This window comes from Sylvia atricapilla, chromosome Z, assembly GCF_009819655.1.
Source record: "Sylvia atricapilla isolate bSylAtr1 chromosome Z, bSylAtr1.pri, whole genome shotgun sequence".
Lineage (NCBI taxonomy): Eukaryota > Metazoa > Chordata > Aves > Passeriformes > Sylviidae > Sylvia > Sylvia atricapilla.
The window spans coordinates 21,956,837-21,967,971 of record NC_089174.1 but is presented as its reverse complement, the minus strand read 5'-3'; the positions used below and the strand labels follow the sequence as shown (position 1 = coordinate 21,967,971).

General features: G+C 41.0%; 1 protein-coding gene across 8 annotated transcripts in view; it reads left to right on the top strand.

Annotated features, from left to right (window-relative positions):
• The first annotated feature begins 2,575 nt into the window (after positions 1–2,575).
• The window catches only part of CAST (calpastatin), a 34,932-nt gene continuing 26,372 nt past the window's right edge, over positions 2,576–11,135 (top strand). For 4 of the 8 annotated variants that reach the window (XR_010745722.1, XR_010745723.1, XM_066338727.1 and 1 more), the window contains exon 1: positions 3,522–3,900. Coding sequence is in view for 2 of the 8 variants with exons in the window: in XM_066338727.1 (XP_066194824.1) it covers positions 3,565–3,900 (336 nt within the window). In the remaining 6 variants the exon portion in view is untranslated. Of the gene's footprint in view, positions 2,788–3,521; positions 3,901–4,049; positions 4,459–6,436; positions 6,575–6,702; positions 6,891–11,135 lie in introns of those variants that run through there. The other 4 variants (XM_066338731.1, XM_066338728.1, XM_066338730.1 and 1 more) reach the window with 4 other exon arrangements.

Here is an 11,135-nt window from a genome sequence, read left to right as displayed (position 1 = left end):
CCCTTTCTGTTTCCTTAAAATCCGTTCAAATAAATCAGAAATATGCCACCTGTTTTGGGACAGTTTGGGACTGCTGTTTCTTCTATTATTTATTTCCCCCTAATGTAGCTTTAATAATTTTGTTGGTCAATAGTACTTGTCATTACTTAACCTAGATAAATTTTCTAAATGCTTACCAGGGCAAGAGAGATGGTATAGTTAAGTTGCTCCAGTTCACTCTTTCTATTTTTTTAACCTATTTACTTTATGGTAAAATAATTAAACTGAAGAGCCAAGAGGACTTTGCTGCCTTCACATCAGGCCTGAGTAATTTTTCTTTCAGCTAGTAGTAATAATAACTGATGGCTTTTTTTCTTCTGGCTTTCGCTGCAGGAGCTTGCGTTGTGGTGAAAGATTGTCATTATGTCATGCCCAAGCAGTCTGATTGTCCAAGGAAGACGACTCAGCTTCCCTGGCTTTGGTTTTCGTTTGACAGTTCCTCAGAAATGCCCTCTATCCCTTCATTTTTACACCTGTGCTCTCTGTTGTGTCACTCTTGAGTTCCTGGAATTGCCTGGAATTCCAGGATTTACTCACTGCCCTCTGCTCGGTGTGTACGTAGAGCATGTGTAATTGGCTGCCTAAATGTCCCTGTGGGGGTGCAAGAAGTGCGGCCTCTCTTGCCTCCTCCTCTGCAAGAAGGGCACTCAGGAGGCTCAGTCAGCAACCTGGATGTGCCCAGTTTTGGTGTGACTCTTAAATGAATCTAAATGAATAATTTAGAGGGGCTTTGCTGAAGCAGGTGTTCTGAATCCATTGTTTCTGTGACAAACCTTCTTTCATTTTTGATGGGGGAGTCCTGTTCGATGTTGGTTTGTACCAGGGGGGTTTTCAGTGAGCCTGTCAGGTAAATAGAATGAGAAGGGAAGTTGAGGTAAGACTGTCATGATAGGGAATGTTTACTGGGTTGCTTAAGAGCAGCCTCTTCCATGTGCACACTGACTGCCAAGGTGCACAAACCAGGTCATGACTGCCAGGATTAGCAGGCAGCAGTGTGGAGGAAAAACTGAACTAACTTCCTTCCTCTGCAAAAGGTCTCCTTCCAGTGCTGCTGTGTTTTCTTTTTACAGCCTTTAATGAAGATTTTGCCAGTTCCACAGACGTCAGAAAAGCCAATTTCCACCTCAGTGTTCAATCATGTCTATTAATAGAAGGCACGAATACTTGAACACAGCTGGATCCAGCCACCCTTCCTGGATCTTTGTGTTCTTATATGATATTTCTGTTGTTAACAGATGAAGTTTTGCTGCTTTTTATGTAGCAGATTTTTTTCATTGCTCCTAATGAGTAATTATTTTTCTGGCTGGATGCTACAGCTTAAGAAGTGGTATTCTTTGTGTTAACTTTCATTGATTATTGAAACGGTGCTGGGACAGCTCAACAACTTTGGTGGAAACGCAGTAAGAATTACTTTTATTTCTGATTTTGACAGGAAGCTTCTTGACCTTAATGATTTAAGGAATTTAGGGTTAATTACTTTTTAGCTGGCTCACAAATTAACACTGTTTTGAAGGGGAATTCTCTCTGCTTTCTCATGCAACAAATAAGAAAACAAGAAAAAAGAAGAGTGGTTGCTAGGTATCTTTGAGTGAAATCCCTACTGTTCTTGCAGCAGGCAAGTTTATCTAGTTAATCATCAAAAATGGCACCTACTGTCAGTGTTTTTTTCTGCTACATACCTTATTAACTGTCACCAAATTTTTATTTTGTGAGTTTTGCAGAGGTACCTTATTTTAAAGGAAAGAATTTTTGAGTAGAAGGCGTCCAATGTCACAGGACTGTTTGGGAATGTCCACAGAAATACATAAGTTTATTCTTAAATTCCCAGTCATATTGTGATGTTTGGAAAGACTCTCTAAAATTTGAGATTATTCAGGAAATAACAATTCTGGTTATCTGAGGACTTCCTTTCCATGTTCTCTCTGGAGAGGTGTGTGTCACGACAGATTCACAATTTAAAAGTGTTCTGCAGCAGGACTGTGGCAAATCATGGGGCTCTTCCTGGAAGCTGCCCTCAGAGCTGTTGGCAGCTCCTGAAAATCAGGAGGGCTGTGCCTGTGTGGAGAACAGTGCTGGCTTTCTTGGTGGCAGCAGCATGCTTAAAATTGACCTAAACATCAAAAATTGGAAGCTGCTGGAGTAAAGAAGGTGTCCTCGTGCACGGAAGAGCTGGCTTTCTGCAAAGATACAGGATTTGCAACTTGTCAGACCCTGTGCAGGGTGGTCAAAATAGCACAATCTTTTCACAAAAACATATATTTCATTCAGAAATGGGACATTTTCTTCATCAGTCTGCAGTTGTTTATCCTTTTCTAATTCCCTTACAGGTGTAATAAATAGGTATGATTCCTGCTGACAAAATTGAAACACTAATCAATATTTTAAAACAGTAGTTAAAATGTAACTTTTTACAAGAGGGAGGGGGAAGTTTCCCCTCCTTCTCCAGCAGATGTTCAGTAGAAAGGAAGAGACTGAGATAAGAAAAGCTATAATTATCTAGGAGACAGGGAAAACCTGGGAAAAACTCAGAAAAGTGGTAATTATATTGAGATTATTGCCTTAGTGTGCCAGCAAAAGTATATTTATATATATAATAAGCTTAATGTGCATGTGTAATTAGGAAAGACCATTCACAGCACATAGAGGAAGACCATTAGCCTTCATCTCCACTCCTCCGAAGAGACTGGAGACCCCTAAAAAGGGGATGGTGGAGTATGCGCCGTGGAGGCGGAAATAGGCAGTGATGAGGTCAGTAATGTAAATCTTACAAACTGAAAATAGGTGGAATGGGAGGTAACCCACAGTATAAAAAGGTTAATTTTAGAACATCTTACTTGTACAGGAGACCAAGTCCTACTTCATACCCTGTGGGAATGTGTCCTGTGGTATAAATTTGCTTATGTATTATATTTAGAACCAATATTATCTACTATTAGCAAATTATTGTAATTTTTAAGCTGCTCAAATTAAACTTGTTGCTACATTTAATTTTGTTTGGAGTTTGTTTTTGGATTGGATAATTTAGCAGCATATAAATTTATAACACAGGGCTGACTTATTTCTTATTATTTGCTCAATATAAAAGTCAATACAGTGGCTATTATGAAAAAGTGGCTGAAGGTTTTGTTAGTGGCACAAGAGCTTTTTCTTTAAAAAAAACAAACTCTCCCATACTACTACAGGTATTGAAAATTTGAATATATGGCAAAAAGAAATTCAAGAGCAGATCACTATTGGCATTTAAAGAAGCACTTGTTAATTTCTAAACTAATACAGATTATTTGGATTTGTTATGCTTAAAAATAGCCCTAATCAGTCAAGTTTAGGCCTTAAGTAGCATAAACCATCACAATTGCTTTCAATTAGTAACATCCAATGTACTCAGAGGGTCTGGGGAATCAGTCCAAATTTAGAGACTTAGAACTTGTAATAGGGCTGTTGCTCTGCTGAGCTGAAATGAGCAGGTTCCTTCCCTTGCACCTGTGCTAAGAAATCAAAAGATGGAAGGCAAATACTGCTTTTTGGATGCTGAATTTAGCTTCACCCCTTGCTTTTGCTGCGTGGCTCTCAGTGACAGCTGTCGCTGCCTGGGGCACCCTGGCCGGGCCAGCTCCAGAAGCGACCCCAGAAGGAGCAACCCCTCAGGAGGGGGTTGCTCACTGTGGCTCAGTGTGGGAGCCCGAACCTGCTGGTCTGGGCGCCCTCCCTGTGCTGCTGGGTGGGGACTGTGTGGCTCAGCGCTCCGGCTTGCCAAGGGCTTGGCTTGGCCAGCAGCTCCCGGAAGCCACAGCCCCAGCGTCGGGGTGCGGAGCAGCCGTGTCCCAGCGTCCCTGCAGGAAACAGGGGCTACACGTTTACCAAGTGAGTTAGCTTTTCCTGCTTTGCTTTCCCGCTGCCTCTGCGTGCGACTTGTTTGTGTTTATGTTGTACTTTTTTTTTTTTTTTTTTTTTTTTTTTTGGTGTGGGGGTGTGTTTTGTTTTGTCCCCTTTCTCGCCCTTTTCTGGGAATTTTGTGGACTGCGATAACACAAGCTGCCAGCTCCAGGGCTTTCTGGCGTGACTACTCGGTCAGCAGGCTTGAGACATTCCAGAGCATTGTGTCGTTAATAGGCTTTTGAATTTATTTTACTATACTGGAAACAGCCTTTTCAGACACCACGTGACACGGCAGTTTGGAGAAGACAGGGACAAGGAAGAGCGAGCTTTAAAAGTCGTGTCTAAGTTGTGTCGTATTTATATTTTTGTTTTGGGGCGGGGTTGGTATTTTTTCCTTGCTCTCAGCCCACGCTGTTCTGGCTTCCAAGACCGGTGTGATTTTTTTTTGGCATACTAATGCAGAGCCTGTATGCCTGTACAGAGTATTGCATAGTCAGGGTGTGGTGATCTGCAAGAGCAACTTCTTGTTTGAACTGTGCTCAGGTATCAGTAGTTTATTGCACTTAAAAATATATGATCTAAAAGATGCTAAAACACCTGGGAAAAAAGAGTACTTTTCAATAAATTATATTGTTTCTGCAGTAGGTGGGTGGGCATTGCTTAAGTTATGCCAGTGTTTCATTTTTGTTGGTAATATTGTCTCTCCTTTGAAGGAAGTTAAAGTAGTGCATGAAATAGCACAGAACTTTTAAACATTACAGACACCTCTGCTGAGTTCTTGATTTTTTTTTTTGTAACTAGTTTCCTCAATGTTGTATTTTTTAGGTTTATATTAAAAAATTTATAGTAGCTTCTTCCACACTAGACATTCTCTTTTTTAGGCTAACATTTGTTACACTCAGCCTTTTATATAGCACAGTGCTCTTTTGGTTTGGGGTTTGGGGTTTTTTTGGGGTTTGGATTTTTTTTGTTGTTGTTTCCTTTGAGTGGTTAGATACATAGGGTATATAGAGCTTGCAGAAAATCCTGTTTCTGATCTTGGAGTTGCAGAAATTAGCTCCGTGACCAGTTTTTCCTCTCAACTCTGGTTGTAGAGCTTTGCACATGAGAGGGACACTCCCAGTTTGAATTCTGAGCAGGGCTGTGCTGCCCTGGTGGCTCTTGGAGGACTGTGAGTGAAGGCAGAGGAGAAACCTCTATCTCCGAAAAGCAAAGGAACTGTTCCACTGAGTTGGTCTCCAGCCTCTCCACTGTCACCATTTCTGCCCTTGGTTTCCCTGTGAGGAAGATGCTTGTGCTCATTACACTTTGGGGCTTTGTCCAGAGTCTCTTCTGCCAAAGGGAGAACCTCTCAGGGAGAGAGGAAGGGTGGTGGCCCTCAGCACTCTTTGGGAGCTCCTTAAGGCTCAGAAACCCTGCTGATTTCATGCAAAAAGTCAGGTCTGTGCCTGTCTTTATGTCATGCTCAGCACAAGTGATTGGAACCAACTTGAAAATGAATATTTTTGATTCCTAGGAGAGCAAACTGCTGTGAGGCTGGGTAAAATGTTACCAAAGTGGAAGTTTCATATTTTTTAACTGAACCATCATACAGTTATGCCTTCAGGGCATGCTGAAGGGCCTTCTGAAGTGATTTTGAATTGAAGCCAATGCTGAAGGAAGAAGTGCCCCAATATGCCTCTTTTTAAGTGGGAATAATAAAACAGTGTTGAAATTTTCTAAAATGAAGAAGAAAGCCCAGTGACACCACCAACACTGCCCCTGGCTATGCAGCATTGCCCTTAGATGATAGTTTAACAGCCAAGTCCTATTAAGATACCTTGGCTTGGTGGTTTTTATTTTTCTTTTGTGTTCTCCATTCGTTTTGGTAGCTATGTGTGTCAGTCCATACAGCTATTCATGAATAATTATTTCTTTCCATTTCCTCTGTATTCTGGGGCTGAAAAACAAATTTCCTGCTCTGAGTGCTGCTCTCACATTTGATATTGCCTGGCTTGATTGTTGCAGTAGAAGTAATTGCGTTCATAACCTCAGAGACCTTTAGCCTCAAGATGAAATTGTAACTTTACGTAACTTTACTGTCTTTTTCAGCCCTCCTTTAGAGAACACTGGTTCTGTTTGTGACTCCTATCTCTGTGACTTCCTGGTTCTGTTTGTAATTCCCCTTCGCATCCTAGCTCTGCAGAGCAGAGTGTTGCATGACACTGCAGACCAAATGGCACAAATCCTGGCTGAGCTCAGCAGCACAGTGTGGCATGTGGCTCGCACCTGATCTCCTGTTTTCCTGGTGTTTATCTGTCAGCCTGTAGTTTGCTGCTGCAGATAACTGTGGAATGTTCTGGTGTTTGAAGCATGCAGAAAATGAAAATGGTTGGCTGAAGAAGTTGCATTCAAATGCTAAATGCTCACATGAGGCAAAACTGAAAAGAGGATTTTTGAGTTCAGGATTTTTGACCACAGAAACAGGGGAGTTCATCTGCAGTGACCAGCTCATACATTACTGTAATCCTCTCTTGTGCAGAGTGGGAACCTGTGAAGAGGCTTGACAGGACTGGGGCACTGCTTCTAATATCTGAATATGACTGAATGAAAGTGAAATTTCAGTGTATGCCAGCCTGTAGAATTTATTGTCACAGAAACAGGAAGTTTCCAGGAGGAGGTAATTGAAGAGTGTGCTTTAAGGAGAAATAAGAATAGGGAGTTTAAAGCTGATTGTTGATTAATTTAAAAGAAACAAGGATTGTGCAACCTGAGATACTGAAGTGGTCTGTTTGCAGACACACAGAATGTGAAGGCAGCAGATGAAGTCTGTTACCCTGTTTAAAATATACTGACTTTGTTTCCAGATCACTTTCAATATCATGGAAGGACATTAAAGAGAAATTGCCTTTGTATGTAGTAAAGCTTTTAAAGAGCGCTAAGCCAAACTGCATAGTAAGGAGTCTAAGTAATTCCTCATGGCCACAAACTGAACTGTGAGTATGTAAAGTTTTTGCGGTATAGTTACTGTGCATGACCTGTGATCTGCTAGCAAGCTCTTTCCCTCTGCTTCCAAAAGAAGCGAACAGGCATGGTGCTTCTTGCCATCGCCTGTGGGATACTTACAATATTTTTGACAGTCATAACTTCCTGCATATAAGTGAGCATAAACTGAGGTGTTGGAAGTTAAAGGAAGAGTCAAATAGTACAAGAATTACGTAATGTGAAATGTCATTCACTGGCCTCAGTTGTGTTTTGTTCCAGCATTAAGCTGTTTCAGAGTCTTTAACAGTTGCTAAAATAAAGAAAAACATGCCAGTATTAAGCCTTGGGCCTGAATTAGGTCGCTGCAATCCTGACATCTTAAAGCAGACATCTCACCTAAAGGTGGTTTGGCAGTTTCTATGAGGTGTGAAGCCTTGTTCTACACTGTGGTAAATAAAATACTGATCTTACTGATTTGCTTGATAGCATTTTGTTCAGTGTGAACGAATTTAAATGCAAGTAGGTTGTCTCTAAAAACACTGCTTAAAAACCTGTTGCATTAAATTTGAGTAGTGTGGTTAACCAGCTTTAACTGATGCATGAAATTCTGTAGTGAAGTATTGAAGAATTTAATCTCTGTGCCAGAGTGGCAGAAATTTTATTTTAGTATTCAAAGTAGAAGGAACCAGTGAATCTGTATAATGGGAGTTGTCTGGCTCAATGTTCCATTACTATCAATAAATTTAGCAGCACCTGAGGCTGTAAAAGAGTCTTTAGAAGATAATGAGCACCACAGTGTCCTGGTTCAAACCAGTTCCTAAAAAAAATTGTCATGTTTTTGCTACATGAAGAAATGGCTGTATTTCCTCCGTGTCTTTTACCATCTCTGAATGGTGATTGATCTTGCTTCTGAGCCTAGATAATTAATAATTGTTGCAAATGCTTGTTCTGTATGTTGAGAAAATGGCAGAGTAATGAAATTTTAGTTATTCTTTTCCACAATAGTAGCTGCAGAAATTTGAACTATAATGAGAGTAATAGGTTGTCAATATTTCTCAGTTATATTCACAGCAGCTGAGTTTATGAGAGCTAAAAGCACAAGGAAACATCTCTAGAGACAGAGTTTCTACTTGGTTTTTTGGGGGCTTTTGTTTTTGGTTTTGTTTTTTTTTTTTTTTTCAAAGGTAGGTATTTAAAACCAGGTATATTGATGATTTGAACTACAGTAGCATGAATTTAAAAACCAGCTAAGATAACAACTTTGGAAAAGAGTTTTAGATTGAGTTAGAATAGAAGTACATAAAGTAACTGGAACTGTCCTCCAAGGATTTTTTTTCCGCCACGTGCCCTCAGTGGCTGGCAGGGGCAGGAGGCTTTTCTTTGTAACCTGCAGTGTTGGTGGGTTTCAGTGATGACCGTGGGCTTTAAAAATGAAAGGGGGCTTACATGTGGGCAAAGTCACCCATCAGAAATTGCAGCATAAACCATTTGGAAATGGTTGTCATTGCTTCTACAAAGAAGGCCATCACAACAGAACAGCACAACTATACTAATGTCTGAGTAATACACAAGTACTAACTAGAAACCTGCATCCTGCTCTTCCACTTCATTGGGTTCTTAATATTAAGCATCTGCAAAATTAACTGAGAGCTTGAAATCTTGAGAAGAATATTGTTTTCCTGGTTGTTGTTGTGTTTTTATCTTTCTCTTAAGAAGCTGTTGTTTTTCTTAGAAATATAATAGCAGAACTGCATATAAGAGCAGCAGTTGCAAAATAGTAGGATATTTCCAAAATTACTTGGAATGGAAAATTACACAGGAGCACTCAAAGTTATAATTTTTTAACTCAGCTATTATAGATAGTGTAACAATAAAAAATATATGAAGAGTTAATGCTTAATCTTTTTTTCCCATTTTAAGTCACTGCGCGTCTGAGATGCAGTGTAGCTTTAAATACACACCTTTATAGATTTTTTGTATTTATTTGTATGTATGCACATGTACCCCCTTGGTGCTATCCCTGTCCCACTTTCTGCTGCCTGTGTGTGTGTCCAGGGATGAGAAGGGCTGCACAGCCCTTGCCACAAACCATCAAAAGAAGTGAGAGGTTTAACCTCTTAGCAGCTCAAGTGGTATTCCACACTTCAGCGAAATAACCCATTATTTTACACAATGCTTCCCTGAAGAGCTTTTGCTGCCCACATCTTACAAGTGCCATTAATTAAAGCTCAGTATCAGGGCCGTTCATGGAAGGAAGCAGCCACTCTAGTCAGGTAGATTATGTTTCCCCTTGCATTACACACCCTGTGAATTTGTAATTGTGAAATCATAGATGCTGTGAGCTCTAAGCCTGAGAAGCAGTCCCTGCCCAGTCATACTGAAGGAGAACTTGGGCAGCTCTTCAGTCCTCTGTTCTAGTCTGAGTTCAGCTAGATTGCTCTAAAAATGTTTATGCAAGCTCCCCCAAAGGCTGCTAGAGCTGGAGGTGCCTGATTTGTCTAGGTAGCCTTTGCCTTAAGAGTGACTCTTCTCTCCAGAAGAAAGATCTTTGAGCACAGACCTGAAAGATTCTTTAATAAAGACTAAGTCACTTTCTTTTTTGTTTCCCATTTCCTTGAGGCCCTGAACACAGTACAAAGCATCAGGTGCTGACTGGTGTTTTTGTGCCACTAAGTACCACATACCTACATTTTTTTTCCCCCTAAACCTGCCCTCATATAATTCGATGTTCATCTGTGCTGCAGTGTGATGGAGAAAATTGTGCTAGCGCTTGACCTAGAGGAGCTCAAGCCAAAGAGGTTGGAAGTTATATTTTACATTTATATTTATGTTGTCACAGCAACAGATTACTTTTCCCAGATTCCTTTTCCCTTGTTTATTTTTGTAGGAGAATCTCAGTCTGTGACACTATGGCCTTTGCATACTTTTGTCAGTATTGCTGCCTGTCTAGAAGGATTTGGTGTTGTTTTGGGTTTTTGTTTTGTTGCCATCAACCTACCACCAGTGTCAGAGATCAGGAGCTGTTTTATTTAGCTGTCTGAAAGCAAGATTGTAACCCAGTGTTACAGACCTATTTCCCCATTTTATTCAAGGAAATGTCTCCTCAGATAAAGTGAAAAGTTGCAGTGACAGTGTGTTCTCCTCAGGAGTTTGATGCTTTATTCTTGTTGATTCTTATTTATCCTCTTGTTGTCGTCTCAGTATTTCTGTATGGATTGTTGGGTAAATGTTTACAGCATCGCTTCTGGTTTTGAAGGTCTCCACCTGGTGAATTGTGCTCCTTTCAGAGGTTGGACACTGACCTTCCTCAGCCTGATGAATCTTCCTCATGAATTTCCAGCATTTTTAATTTTAGTTGATGTTAGCTCTTACTACACTTGGAGTAGCTTCAATGACTTTTAGTTCTGTGAAGTGGAGAGCACTCATGGATATTTTGCCTTTTGTTTTATTTTTCCAGAGGACATCTGCATCCAGTTCTCTGAGCGGCTCAATTTTTTTATTTTGATGTTGTCACCATTATTTTCTTCTTCTCCTTTATTATCATTATTTTCTTCTTCTCCTTATTTTTCATGCAAGATTTCTGTGCTACTCATAGTGAGACCAGATAACTAATTTTTGATTATTTTGTTTTATTTTGCTAAGTCACTGCTTGGCTTCTGTGGCAGTTCTCTTTCAACCATAGCATGAATACTGCCCTGCTAACTTGACAAATGAGCTTCCAAGTGTATTCCTTCTCTTAATTCTATTAAGTTAGATCCCAGATCTCTTCATCAGCCGTCCTGTAATTCAGGAGCACCTGAGGTCCTTTGGTCAGGTCCTGTGCAAAGACTGATCCCCACACTGCAGCAGCTCTGCTGGCAGGGTGGGGTAACTAACAGGGATCAGTCTTTGCTTAATCAGTGCTGTCCTGTAACAACATCTCCCCTGTGTGTTAAGTCCCTGCTGTGGTAGTCTCTGGAGTCTTAGACAGGGAGCAGCTCCTGGTGGGCTATCAGTAGTCCTGGTTGCCATGCTGCAGATTTGCCTCACAGCTCACACAAGAGCTGTGTTTTAGCCATCCCTCAGGCTGGCATCCCTCCTGCACCTCACTCACAGGGCACCAGGGCTGGCACAGCACCCTCCAGAACCCACACCTGATTTCAGGCAGGACCCATGGGGGTGCAGCTGCCTGAAAAAGGGAACCAGCACTGGTCATGCAGGTTCTTCCCTCCTGCTCTGCCCTCCAGGGATCCCTGACAGCCCAGAGCACACCCCAC